The sequence below is a fragment of the Sceloporus occidentalis genome, unplaced genomic scaffold (genome assembly GCF_023333645.1).
Source record: "Sceloporus occidentalis isolate IW3139 unplaced genomic scaffold, rSceOcc1.0.p SCAF_1, whole genome shotgun sequence".
Classification (NCBI taxonomy): domain Eukaryota; kingdom Metazoa; phylum Chordata; class Lepidosauria; order Squamata; family Phrynosomatidae; genus Sceloporus; species Sceloporus occidentalis.
Window position 1 is genome coordinate 316,199,899 of NW_028316981.1, and position 14,332 is coordinate 316,214,230.

Consider the following 14,332-nt stretch of genomic DNA (forward strand, 5'->3'; position numbering starts at 1 on the left):
ATATGATATAATAGGCATCACTGAAACCTGGTGAGATGAGTCTCATGATTGGAATGTGGAAATAGAGGGGTATAACCTTATTAAGAGAAATAGGCCAAACAGGAAAGGTGGAGGAATAACACTATATGTCAGAGATATTTACACCAGTGAAGAGATCCAGGACATCAATCCTGGAAGCCAGGTGGAGAGCATCTGGATAAGAATTAAAGGGGAGGGAAACAACAAGGATGTTACGGTGGGAGTCTACTACAGACCCCCAAGTCAGACTGAGGAATTGGATGATATCTTTCTAGAACAGATGACCACACAGTCAGAAAAGAGAGATGTAGTAGTGATGGGCGACTTCAACTATCCTGATATTTGCTGGAAGTCAAACTCAGCAAAATCCTCAAGGCCAAGCAAATTCCTCACTTGCCTGGAAGACAATTTCATGGTCCAAAAGGTGGAAGAGGCAACAAGGGGGTCAGCTATTTTAGATCTGATCCTAACCAACAAGGATGACTTGGTTAATGGGGTGCAAGTGGTGGGATCCTTAGGTGGAAGTGACCATGTTCTCCTGGAGTTTGTAATACAGTGGAAAGGAGAAGCCAGGCATAGTCAGACACGCATCCTAGACTTTAGGAGAGCGGATTTCAGTAAACTTAGAGAAGTATTGAGGGCGATTCCATGGTCAGAAATACTAAAAGATAAAGGAGTTCAGGACGGATGGGACTTTCTCAAAAGGGAAATACTGAAGGCACAATTTCAAACAGTTCCAGTGAGAAAGAAAAACAGGAGGTGTCTCAAGAAACCAAGATGGATGACTAAGGAACTTTCAACCGAGCGAAGTTTGAAACGGAACATGTATAAGAAATGGAAAAAGGGGGAAATCACGAAAAAGGAATTCAAAGAAATAGCAGGCATGTGTAGGGGTAAAGTCAGAAAAGCTAAAGCGCAGAATGAACTCAGGCTTGCTAGAGAGGTTAAGAACAATAAAAAGGGCTTTTTTGGATATGTCCGCAGCAAAAGGAAGAAGAAGGAAACGGTAGGGTCACTGCGTGGAGAAGATGGCAAAATGCTAACAGAAGACAGAGAAAAGGCAGAATTACTCAACACCTTCTTTGCCTCAGTCTTCTCAGAAAAGGCAAAGGGTGCTCAACCTGAGGATAATGGAGCAGAGGACAGAATAGGGGAATTTCAGCACAGAATAAGTAAAGAGATAGTAGAGGAACACCTTATTAATCTAAATGAATTTAAGTCTCCGGGACCAGATGAACTCCATCCAAGGGTATTAAAAGAACTGGCAAAAGTAATATCGGAGCCATTGGCAATCATATTTGAAAACTCCTGGAGAACAGGAGAGATCCCAGCAGACTGGAGGAGGGCAAACGTTGTCCCCATCTTCAAAAAGGGGAAAAAAGAGGATCCCAACAATTATCGTCCAGTTAGTCTGACATCAATCCCAGGAATGATTCTGGAGCAGATAATTAAACAGAGAGTCTGTGAACATCTAGAAGGCAATGCCATAATCACAAAAAGTCAACATGGGTTTCAGAGAAACAAGTCATGCCAGACAATCCTAATCTCTTTCTTTGATAAAATTACCAGCTTGGTAGATGAAGGGAATGCTGTGGATATAGTATATCTTGATTTCACTAAGGCCTTTGACAAGGTTTCCCATGACATACTTGCAAACAAGCTTGTAAAATGTGGGCTAGACAAAGGAACTGTTACATGGATCTGTAATTGGTTGACCGGCCGAACCCAAAGGGTGCTCAACAATGGCTCCTTTTCATCCTGGAGAGAAGTGACCAGTGGGGTCCCACAGGGCTCTGTCCTGGGCCCAGTGCTATTCAACATCTTTATCAATGACCTGGATGACAGAATTGGGAGCATACTTATCAAATTTGCAGATGACACCAAATTAGGGGGAATAGCTAATACCCCAGAGGACAGGATCAAGATTCAAAATGACCTGAATAGACTAGAAAGCTGGGCCAAAGCTAACAAAATGAAATTCAACACAGAAAAATGTAAAGGCGGAAAAATAAAATGCACAGATATAGGATGGGTGACACCTGGCTGAATGAAACTACATGTGAAAGGGATCTAGGAGTCCAAGTAGACCACAAGTTGAACATGAGTGAACAGTGTGATGCGGCAGCTAGAAAGGCCAATGCTATTTTAGGCTGCATCAATAGAAGTATAGTGTCTAGATCAAGAGAAGTAATAGTGCCACTGTATTTTGCTCTTGTCAGGCCCCACCTAGAATATTGTGTCCAGTTCTGGGCACCACAATTCAGAAAGGACATTGAGAAACTGGAGCGTGTCCAAAGGAGGGCGACAAAAATGGTGAAGGGTCTGGAAACCATGCCCTATGAGGAACGACTTAGGGAGCTGGGGATGTTTAGCCTGGAGAAAAGAAGGTTAAGAGGTGATATGATAGCCCTGTTTAAATATTTGAAAGGATGTCATATTGAAGAGGGAGCAAGCTTGTTTTCTGCTGCTCCAGAGAACAGGACCGGGAACAATGGATGCAAGCTACAGGAAAAGAGATTCCACCTCAACATTAGGAGGAACTTCCTGACAGTAAGGGCTGTTCGACAGTGGAATGCAGTCCCTCGGAGGGTGATAGAGTCTCCTTCCTTGGAGGTCTTTAAACAGAGGCTGGATAGCCATCTGTCAGGGATGCTTTGAATTGGATTTCCTGCATGGCAGGGGGTTGGACTGGATGGCCCTAGTGGTCTCTTCCAACTCTACGATTCTATGATTCTATGAAATAAGAAAAATGTTGTGCTGTTTGTCTCCATTGCAGAACTTGGAGCAGTGATGAAATTGAAGCAGGCTCATGCTTTGCTTGCCATTGGTTTGCCCAGACTAAGATGGAAAATAAAGTCTTTTATTTGTTTATTTATTTAATCCGTATCCTGTGTTTCTCCCAATATGGGACTCAAATCATAATGATAGGCTGGATTCTGTCTTGCATCTGAAAAAGGAACTATGAGGGTGTGATCTGGCATCTGTTCACTAACACATTGATGATGTGGAATGAGGCACTGGTTTCAAAAATAAGAGATACCATTCAATCTTCAGATCTGTACATGTGATTCTGAAGGTTGATTATTGTAAGTATTTTAATTTTAAATGAAAGCTTGGGGCACTCTAGATCCTTAATGGATTGCTTATACAGTATACATATGCACCTGTGGGTCATCCATTCCCACCTGTAGTTATATTTTTGTTTCTAGTGCTGCCTTTCTGTGTTTTGTTGGCTTACTGCAGGCAGTGAAATGTCTGTAATTTTGGAATGTTTTGAACGGTCAATTCAAGTAAACCTTAAAACAGCTTTATTACACCAGTGGCATACTCTCCGTGTTGTAGATAGGAGGCTAGGAGGAGATGCTGGTCAGTATTGAGATGTCCATGCTGAGGTTGCAAAGTTAGAAATTTCCAGTATAAACTACTTGTTTTTCTGGCTAACTTTTAATGCTGAATGATGTTCTGCATGGCTTTTTCTGAGGCTCACCAAGTTGATGATGATGCTCTTCTCTTCTAGGAGCTGGGAGCAGTGTCCCTGGATGGATATTTCCACCTCTGGAAAGCAGAATACACGCTGTCAAAGGTGATTTGCTTCCCAGCTAGATAGCAATGGTGTCATCTGATCCTGATTTACTATGTGCAAACTTTACAGCGCTCAATAAATAAATAAATAATTTAATCCTGACTTAACTAATCTTCTTGGCTAGCCAACATTAGAGTTCTCTTTCTGATTTACTGTGTAAAGGACTGTGCAAACTTTGTAGCACTCTGTAAACAAACAAACAAACAAATCCTGACTTAACTAATCTCCTTGGCTAACCAACATTAGAGTTCTCTTTCAAACATAATGGCATAGAAGCTACTGGGCAGCAGGAGAGAAGAAGCAAGTGAGCTAACACTGGCTGCAGACTTTGTTTATGAAGCCAGGCAAGATTATTTATAGCTACTGTCCCTTGATCAGGTCCTCTTTTTCCTTCTGCACCATGCAAATTCTCTACTCTCAAATTTTGGAAGAGCTGTATTCTGGAGTTAATTTTTTATTCAGGATGAAAACATCATTTTGCCTATAAAATTCTTCATTAAGGGGACAGATGGGAATCATGCCACCTTTGAGGAGTTGTTTGACTGCAGCTCCCAGCAGCCTAGCGAACATAGCCAATATTGATGATGATGATGATGATAATAATAAAATTTATTTATACCCCGCCCCTCTACAAGATGCCATCGGGGCGGCTTACAAAGATTTTAAAAAACATGTATTCCAAAACCCCCAATCCCCCTCTTAAAATATAATAAACGATATAAGAGTTTTAAAAATACATAAAAATAAAATAAATTTTAAAAAATTATATAGCAAACTATAGACCGTGACTAAAGTGCAGGCGGAGATCTTAGATTTCTTCTGATGGCCGGAGAAACTATTCAGGAAAGGCCTGCCAGAAGAGATCTGTCTTTATAGCTTGTAAAAAGCTGTTTAGGGTGGTAATATGACAGATCTCATATGGCAGGCCATTCCACAATCTGGGTGCAACAGCTGAGAAAGTCCTTTGGGAGGTCGTGGACAGCCTTCTTTTATAAGGCTGTAGCAAATTCCTCCCTGAGGATCTAAGTGAGCGGGGAGGATTTTATGGAAGGAGAAGGTCCCGAAGAGGAATGTTGAGAAGAATGTTGAAAACTGGAATAGAACAGCGTCTTGAGGACCACAGGCTTTCCACCCTTAATTTAGGACCTTCAGGGAAAACTGAATACAGGTCTTCAAAGGAAAGGAGGAACTCTGTTTTATTCCAGTTATGATAGCCCTGTTTAAATATTTGAATGAATTTCATATTGAGGATGGAGCAAATTTGATTTCTGCTGCTCCAGAGACTAGGACACAGAGCAGTAAGTTCAAACTACAGGAAAAGAGATTCCACCTCAACATTAAGAAAAACTTCCTGATAGTTAGAGCTGTCCATCAGTGAAACACACTGCCTCAGAGAGTGATGGAGTCTCCTTCTTCAGAAGTTTTTAAGCAGACTGGATGGCCATTGATCAGAAGTACTTGGATAACACTTTCTGGCTGGTTTGCAAATAAGACACCAGTTCTTTGTATACTTTTTTGGAATGCTTACAATTATACCATTGGGTTTAGTAAAACTTACTTCCAAGTAAGTGTGCTTAGCATCATGTTCTAAAACTGCTTAACACAGGCTCTGTCCAGCTGTAAAGTATGTTTGTTTTTTCTCTGATTCTTTCAGCTGCTGTCAACTAAGTTACCATATTGCCGTGAGAATGTGTGTCTGGCTTATGGTCAGGAGTGGTCTGTATATGCAGTTGGATCTCAGGCCCATGTCTCTTTCCTGGACCCAAGGCAGCCTTCCCACAACGTGAAGTCCGTCTGTTCCAGGGAACGAGGCAGTGGTAAGGACTCTTTGTGATAAATTTGCCTGGTAACCAGAATATTTCTCCATGGAGATTTTGTAAGGATTTAAAGTTTAGTGAAAATACTTTGGAAATCTGTAAAACTCATGCATAGTGATCTGTGATACTGAGCAGGTACCCTGCCTCAAGGGAGTTGGGGAAGAATATGTATGAGTGTGCCTGGATAGTATTGACTGCTGAGCTGTAGGAAACAGTGAAAATACAGTGATTTTATTCATTCGTTCATTCAGAGTTTTTATACCCCACTCAGAGAGGCTTACAAATTGTTAATTACACAGTTCCCTGCCCTCAGGCTTACAATCTAAAAAAGACAGGACACAAAAAGATAAAGGAATAGCAGTGGGGAAGGGGATCAAGTCCAGAGGTTCTTCTCTCTCTCTCTGAGGCAATGGAGGGAGGGCCATTTTACATAAACTGTATCTTGGTAGCACATAGGTTAGACTTCCTGCTGTCTCATTTATCTGTAAATTCATTATGGTGTGTTTTCTTTTGTGTGTGTGTGTGTGTCTGTACATAAAGTATAATCTAGAAAAGAGCAAGATGGCCATTATATATCTGTCCATATGCCAAATTCCAATGAAAATAACAGTACCAAGGAAGACACTAGAAGGGATCTCATAGGATCCCATCAGGTCCATTTCCCTGCTAGAAGATGACATTCTAATCAGCCATCCCATTTCAGTAATTCAGTCCCTCTAAATCAGGCCTGCACAACATACAGCCAGCTAAAGGATTTCGGGCAGCCCACAAAGATGTGGAAAAATTTCAGGGCTCCTCCATCACTTGGTTGCCTCCTGAGGAGAGTGCCATACAGAGAAGGAGGAGGAAGAAGAAGGCCAGATGCTCACCCTGCAAGGCTCCTCTGCCACCTGGCTTTTTCCTGAGGAGAAGGATAGGAAAGGCTCCCCTACCACTTGCCTTTCTCCTGAGGAGAGGGCTGAACAGAGGAGGAGGAGGATGGAATTAAATTAAAACTTATCTCTGTCCCAAAAAGTTTAACCTATTTTAATTTTGACCTCTACCTACTGCCAAGTTGTGCAAGTCTGCTCTAAATAATCCAGCTGGAAGCCTACCTGACTTGCAGCTCAGTACCTCTCCAGTGATAGAGTGTCTGCCATGTACCTAGGGAACATGTTCCAGTCCTCCCAGGAGGCAAGGTGTTACTCCTCACAAGATCTTCTGTATTCCAAATAGTGTGGGGAAAAGATTTTGTATGTGTGCCTTCAAATTCCTCCTTTGATTCTACACTGTATGATGACAGTTCTTTTTGCATAAGCACTGCATTCTGACTTTCAGTTGGGTAATTGTGTTTATATCCTGACCATACTCTTTCATGTACTGCTGTTGGTTTGCTCTTTGATTCTGAAGGAGCAATTCTGCTGACAGCCATCCTTCCTGAAGTGTAGCTCTTTGTGCTTCATTATGTCTTGTTTCTACTTCTGCCAATTTCCCTATTGAATTAAAATAATTTTTGCGTTACAGTTCTACCCTCTGAACAGCTTCTTGTTCCCCAAGTCACTTATGAATGTAATCAGTATTGCTAGGATCCTATAAAACATTGTACTCCAGTTGAGTATCTTTCTGTATTTAAAATACAGCAGCACTAACCTCTGTCTTGAAGTGTATGCTCAATATAGTTGAGAAGGATGGGTGTCCATGGGAGAAAGTCCCCCCAGCTCCAGGTACCACTTGTGCTTATGGATTAATATGAATGATTTAATGTTTAGAATTTCTGACTTAAGGGGACCCTAATCAGTCAATTTTCTTGGCAAGATTTTTTCAGAAGGAGTTTGCCTTTGCCTTCCTCTGAGGCTGACAGAGTGTGAAATACCTTCCACTACTAAAGGAGAACCAACCACCTCCAGGATTCTCTGTTCCAGTGTTGGAACTGCTTTGACCATTCAAAATTTTTTCATATTTCACTCAAATTTTCTTCCTGCTATATGATTTTAGTCCTATCCACTGGAGAAGCAATAGAAGGTCCAACAAATTCTTGACTTGCAAGGCAGCCTCATTTCACAGAGGTTAAAGGGAAGGGACAAGGAGGCTTCCTGTACTTCACTTAATCTTGACCAACAGGGAAGAAATTGTTGACGACGTCAAAGTGTTGTGAGATAGTGACCATATCATCATCCTCCCCACATAGAAGAAGAACAAAAAAGCCTCAAATGCTGGCTGAACCATCTCTTACAATTCTTTCAACTTGTACTTTGTTGCCCAGATTTTGGTGGAAACTGTAGACCACTAATTTCAAGGGATGGTCATCCTAATTCTGTCTTGATTAGAATTGTGAGGAACTCAATGGCTATAAATTGCAAAATGGCACTGCAAGGTTGGCCTATGTTACAAGATACACACATGGTTTTTCACTCCCCTCTGCAGGTGGCATCTTTCTTTTGTAAAACTGCAGACCAAAACTCTCTGTGATGCTGAAATGCAACCAGTCCCATTAGTTGAGATCTTTGAACAAAGAAACAGAATACAATTGTATATCTTGCCCTTTGGCTCCAGTATAGACATAATCTTGCTGATCAACCAGAGGCAAAAGAAGAGAGAATATCTGCTGGGCCTGACCTTTGACATCAAAGGTTTAAGCCTCAAATGCTTTCTAGGAGAATGATGTTTCTCTTAACTGGAAAATCAAGTTTCAGTCTGCCATGGTAGTGCAGAAGATGTGGAGCAATACATGGCAATATTGCAGTCACCAAATGCTACTGGAAGATGTGGTAAATGCTTAGATTACCAGCACCCACATCATTGCTATTGAATCAATTACAACTATCAATTTATCTGGAATTTTTTGAGCTGCGTTTTTGCATAGAGAGTGGTTGCTTCTTTCCTTATGTTGCATAGTGCAGAGCTTTAAGGACTTGCTTGCAAGTGGTCATCTTTGCAGTGGTAATCACCCATTTTGTTATCCCCCCCCCCCTTGATATGAGACAAGTGGATTCTCTTATGGAGGTCAGGAGAACCAATTTTTGCTAATTGTAGACAAGTGTTGCCCGTAATCTAGTTGTTGTAACATTGCTGCCCCTCTTCTTTGACAGGTATTCGCTCCGTGAGCTTCTACGAACACATTATTACGGTGGGGACAGGACAGGGTTCCTTGTTGTTCTACGACATCCGAGCCCAAAGATTCCTGGATGAGAAGCCACCGCACAGTTGCTGTACGTCAAGATTAGGAGGAAGCGAAATTCTCAAGTTGTCCACTGGCAAAGGTTGGCTGGTGAGTAGCTTATGGCTGCTGAAAGAGAGAGGTAGATTTGCTGCAATTATTGCTTTTAAAAAGAAACAGGGAGGGGAGTTACCTAGGGGAAAAGTCAAGCAAGATTTCTGGGGATCCAGGTGCTGGAACTACAGAAGCAGTTGGAAGCAGGGGTGGTAATCTCATGGTTCTCTATCTACTATAGCTAGCAGTGAGAGGAGTGGTGGGAACATCTGGAAGTCCACCTGATTCCTACCCATCCTCTGAAGGTTCTTAACTTTTGTTAACTTCACAGAATGGAAAAATAACCAGTTCAAAAGAGTTAAGCCTGAACCCTAGATGCTTAGGACAGTATAAAGTTTTGGGGAAATTTGTTACCCTTGTCAGTTCCAGTCCCCCTGTTAGAAACAATTTGGAATTCTGTGTGGGACTTGCTCATAGTTCCTGCTCACAAGTTATGCTTCTGGGAGTGGTCAGCCCTGGGAATAACCATCTCCAGGCCAGTTTCAGAAAGGAGCATGACAATGGAGCATGGCAGCCCCAACTGACATGAGCTTTCTTTTAACAGAATCATGATGAAACCTGGCGGAATTACTTTTCAGACATCAGCTTCTTTCCAAATGCTGTTTACACCCACTGCTACGACTCGTCTGGCACGAAACTCTTTGTGGCAGGAGGTCCCCTTCCATCTGGACTCCACGGAAATTACGCTGGTCTCTGGAGCTAATAACTCTTCCAAAATGAGGCTCTCTCATGTGGCTTTCCCCCTTTCTTCTCCACATTTTCGTTCCTTTTCAAACATACAAACAAGAGAGATTGTGTGACTACATTGTTCTCTTCTGCTTTTGATGCAATGGGGGTTAACTTTTCTTTTTGGGGGGAGGGGAAATGGATTCTTCTACTGGTCTCCTGGCAGATTTTTGTACATTTTGAACTATTTTTGTTTAATCTTCTTTGATCTTTATACAGTGGATTTTTAACCCCCACCTCCTTTTATTGCATTTCCTAAAACTGATTCAGTCTTCGCCCTGAGCTTAGGCTGACCAAGCATACATGCCCCCTCCTCTCCTTACTTCACCATGAGGTAGTAAATCCTCCATTAGATCGGCTGCTGCCGAGCTTTCTGTGAAAGCCCAGGGGCTGTGTGAGTGTGTGTGCGTGTGAGTGTATGTACAGGTACTTTGTTGGTCACATTACCTGGAATAAAAAGCTACTTGTAATTAAAAGGAAAAAAAATTAAAGTATTTATATAATGAGATACATTACTACTTTATCCACAGAACCCAGCTTGCATTTGGTGTCATCTGATATTTTGAAAAGTACAAGTTTAATGATGCCATGTAGGTCACTGTGGTCCGTTGGTGGGCCTGTTCGCTAGGCCTGTCCACCTTAACCTCTCTCTTGCCTTTCTTTTTCTACATTCCCTCCCTGCCACCTCCTGTAAGGATGCCTCAAATGAATGAATTGGATTTTGGGATACAGTGAGATGGTTTTGGGGGATGTAACCTAAAGGATTAATGTCTGTGATGTTTATTTGTAGCTGAACCACCAGTGCACCATTCATTAGGTGGAGGGAAAATGCTATTGTCTTATGAGGTTATCTCCTTAGATGTCTTGCCAATAAACACTTTTAACTAGCCTCAGTGTTACCTTGCCTTGCTAGCAAAGCCAAGACAAGGCAAGTGATCAAACCCTTACTCCAAATGCTCCATCCCTCCATTAACTCATCTAAAAGGGATCATTGTCCAAGAAACTTCCTTTGCTGCACATTGTCTCTAGGTGTAGGAGAAGAACAGGACTGCTCATTTGGAAGTAGGATAAGCATTATAGCACAGGACGGTACTGGGACTTTGAAGCAGTTTGGCATCTTGGCTGGGATTATTAAGATAAGAATGGCTGCCCCCCATGAGAGGACTGTTTGTGTCCTGTGGAAAACAGTTTGATGCTCTAGTGAGTCCAAAGAGTGTTCCTTGTAGGAGGAGGGACAGTCTGCCGCACCTCTTTCTGTGGTTTTTTACTGTGGCCTGGTCTCATTTGTAAAGGCCTCCATTCAGGTCTTCGTAGTTATTTCTCTTCGCTCAGCATTTTGACATGACATGTATATGTTTAATTGCTTCCAATACAGATAAGCATCAGAGCTGCCTCTTCTTTATTCTGGCAACATGCCTTAACAAAGAAAGAAAGAAAGAAAGAAAGAAAGAAAGAAAGCAAGCCTGAGCTGCAGTGAGGGCAGGTAGTAAGGCTTTAGATGTGGGGACAGTAGACTCTTTGTCCGATGTCAAATTTGGAGAAAGTGCCTTGACTGCCAGACACCAGAGATTCACAGAGAGCCCACACCATACTACCTTTTTAGCTCTCGACACTGACAAGGCGTTGGCTCCTTTGCAGTTAGATTTCGAACTGTTTCATTTGAAATTGTGAGCTACAACAGAAAATATCACTGCCTTGAAGATAGTCTACAGAGCAAAGAGATACGCTCATATAACATTAAACCTCTGTGTCTCCTAAGCATGCACTGTTGCTAAGAAGACATTAACTTTAATCCAGACTGGGGCTGAGTACAGCCTGTGGGTTGCATGTGCCCTACAGAACCCAACTTCTTTGGCCAGCTGCTTCCCCAAAACCTTCCCTAGTTTTTTAAAATTTTGCTATTTTAACCAAAACCACATTAAAAAAAACCTCCAAATGCATGGCAACACAAAAATGCACCTCCCCCGCAAGACCTTGCAGTATGCCAAAATGCCTCTTGTTTTCCTCTGTAGTCACTCACAAAATGACAATAGGAATAATGCCACATCCTTTCAAGTCTCCATTTTAAGACTATGTAACCAATGAATGGCTAGGGAATAAAAGAATTGCAATAAAATGTGCAGAGACACAGTCAATGCTAGGGGTGGGAATTATTGCAGTCTTCTAGGTGCTATTGTAGTGTTAACCCCTGTAGCTATGCTGGCAGGCTGATGAGCGTTGCAGTCCAATATCATCTGCACCTTTTCACATCTGGCATAAAGTTGGTTTGGAGGCATTCCTGGCAGGGAATTGAGTGTTCTTTGTATGAAGTGGAAAAGATAACCTTGCTCAGGTTCTTTTTATGCCCACCTTATAGTTGAGAATCTGGGGACCAAAAAAAGTTGCAAATGACAGTTGAGAACATGTGGCCTTCCCACGGCTGTAATAATGTGCTGTTATGGTCAATTCTAGGCATGTGTACCTGTGAAATACATATGGTAGTAGTCTGGGATGGTATGGTTTTACAGATGTGTACACAGATGCAAGTTAAAGCCATAGTTTTAAAGAGGCTGTTGCTGGGGATTAAACAGCTTGATCCCTTGGATGTTTACTCTGAAGTAAATCCCACTGAAGTTATGAGGACTTATTCCTAGCAATTCAGCAAAGCTTGCTTGGTTCTGTTACAATTAATTATACATACTTTGTATGCAGAAGTTTCCAGATTGAGTCTCATGTATCTGCATTTTAAAGAAGTGCAGGTAGCAGAGTTGGGGGAAAATATATATTTAGCTGAGCTGTCAGGGAGACATGACCCATCAGAATTAAATGGAGAAGACAAGATAAACAGAAGGCAGCTTCACCTGTCAGTCCTGCTTATTATATTGCGTATGTGATAAGCTGAAGTCAGTACCAGGAATGGATTTTCTAAAATGTGAGTTAGAAGCAAAGCTTTCTTCCACGATGTGCCCTGGACAAGGGAAAGGTGGTCCATAAAATCTCTCCGTAAGGTCAACTGGCCTTCAAGAAAGGGCTTCTCTGTACTCTGAGGCTAAGTTTTCAAAGTGGCTGCCCAAAATTCAGTCCTTTTGCTCTACAAGAGTGTTTTAAAGTTATTCTGCTACAATGGAAAAAGTTACACTGGAATTGAAAACATATGTAGTTTTCTGAAAGGAACGGTTAGCGGGCAAGATACTGGATTCTTTGCCAGTTCTTCCTCATGAACCTCTCTTGAGAATAACTATATATATTAATTTGGATGTAATGTTTCCTATATGTGGAATTCTTTCAAAGTTTTTCCCTGGAAGAAAGTTTTAAAAGTGGCCTTTTGAAAGATATTATTACCTGCATGTAGTTTAAAGCTTAGTGAGGAAGAGATCTTTTGGGATTCTTCCTATCTGAGCTCAACCTAGCCCAGTCTTTGGGGATGTAAGCCTTTGGGTTACTCCAAGAGACGAGCATTTCACTACATGTTGCAACACATTAGTAAACCTGCACTCCTCTTTAGGATTAAAGTAAAACATATAATGCTCTTATAAATAGGGTTGTTCAGTTGTCTATAGCACAGGTTGAATATCTCTTATCTGAAATGCTCCAAAATCATCCACATTGGGGCAGCGGTGACGCAGAGATAGTGACACCTTTGTTTTCTGATGGTTCGGGGTACATAAACTTTGTTTCATGCACAACATTATTTAAAATATTATGTATACAATTGCCTTCAGGCTATGTGTGTAAGGTGTATAAGACACAAACATGAATTTCGTGTTTAGACTTGGTTCCCATCTCCAAGGTATCTTGTTATATGCAAATATTCAAAAATCCAAAATACTTCTGGTCCCAAGCATTTTGGATAAGGGAGACGCTATCTATATATTTGTTAAAAGCCACAGTCTATAAGACTTTCTAGAACTATTTCATAGGTTTATGGCCCATTCCTATTTACATGCCAAAGCTTGATTGAACCCTGCCCTGTATTCCCTTGTCACCAAAAAGAGATGAGATGCAAGTCCCTTGACTCAAGTATTTCCCTCCAGGGGATGTACCCAGTGCTGAAGAGGAAATAAAAGCAATTGCATGTTACCAGACTACCAGTAAGTAATTATAAATCCTATAGTATAGATAGAAGATATCCAGCTGTATGCCAAGTGATAGCCTTTAGGTTGTAGGTTGCCATGGGGAATTAACTTCATAGGTTCCTCTGGAGTGAACAGCACATGATATTCAACTGGTACTTTAGCTGGCGATCCTACACTGTGCAGGAGGTTGGACTTCATAGTCCATGAGGCTCCTTCCAAACACATTGGAGTGGGGAAGAGATGTGAGATGCCTTCATCCAGAGTCCACAGTTCTCTTGCAGGGCTGTTGTCCGATCAACCTGTGTTAAAATAGTATTTATTCTTATATAATCATAGAGTTGGAAGGGCCATCCAGTCCAATTCCCTGCCATGCAGGAACTCACCCCCAATAGATGGCTATCCAGCCTCTGTTTAAAGACATCAAAGGAAGTGTTCCACTGTTGAACAGCTCTTGCTGTCAGAAAGTTCCTCCTAATGTTGAGCTGGAATCTCTTCTCCTACATTTGGAATCCATTGTTCTGGGTCCTGTTCTCTGAAGCAGCAGAAAACAAGTTTGTTCCCTCCTCAATATGACACACCTTCAAATATTTAAACAGGGCTATCATATCACCTCTTAACCTTCTCTTCTCCAGGCTAAACATCCCCAGCTCCCTGAGTTGTTCCTCATAGGGCATGGTTTCCAGATACTTCCCATTTTGGTTGCTCTCCTTTGGACACACTCCAGTTTCTCAACATCCTTTTTTAATTGTGTTGCCCAGAACTGAACACCGTATTCCAGGTGGGGGCTGACCAAAGCATAATAGAGTGGCACTATTACTTCCCTTGATCTAGACACTATACTTCTATTAATGCAGCCTAAAATAGCATTGGCCTTTTTAGCTGC

General features: G+C 41.7%; 1 protein-coding gene across 2 annotated transcripts in view; it reads left to right on the forward strand.

Annotated features, from left to right (window-relative positions):
- DCAF12 (DDB1 and CUL4 associated factor 12) overlaps nucleotides 1-9,902 on the forward strand; it is a 33,096-nt gene extending 23,194 nt beyond the window's left edge. For both annotated transcript variants that reach the window (XM_089498010.1, XM_089498009.1), the window contains exons 6-9: nucleotides 3,536-3,601; nucleotides 5,256-5,418; nucleotides 8,487-8,665; nucleotides 9,213-9,902. In XM_089498010.1, the coding sequence (XP_089354136.1) occupies nucleotides 3,536-3,601; nucleotides 5,256-5,418; nucleotides 8,487-8,665; nucleotides 9,213-9,371 (567 nt within the window). In that variant the 3' untranslated portion in view covers nucleotides 9,372-9,902. The remainder of the gene's footprint in view (nucleotides 1-3,535; nucleotides 3,602-5,255; nucleotides 5,419-8,486; nucleotides 8,666-9,212) is intronic.
- The last annotated feature ends 4,430 nt before the right edge of the window (nucleotides 9,903-14,332 follow it).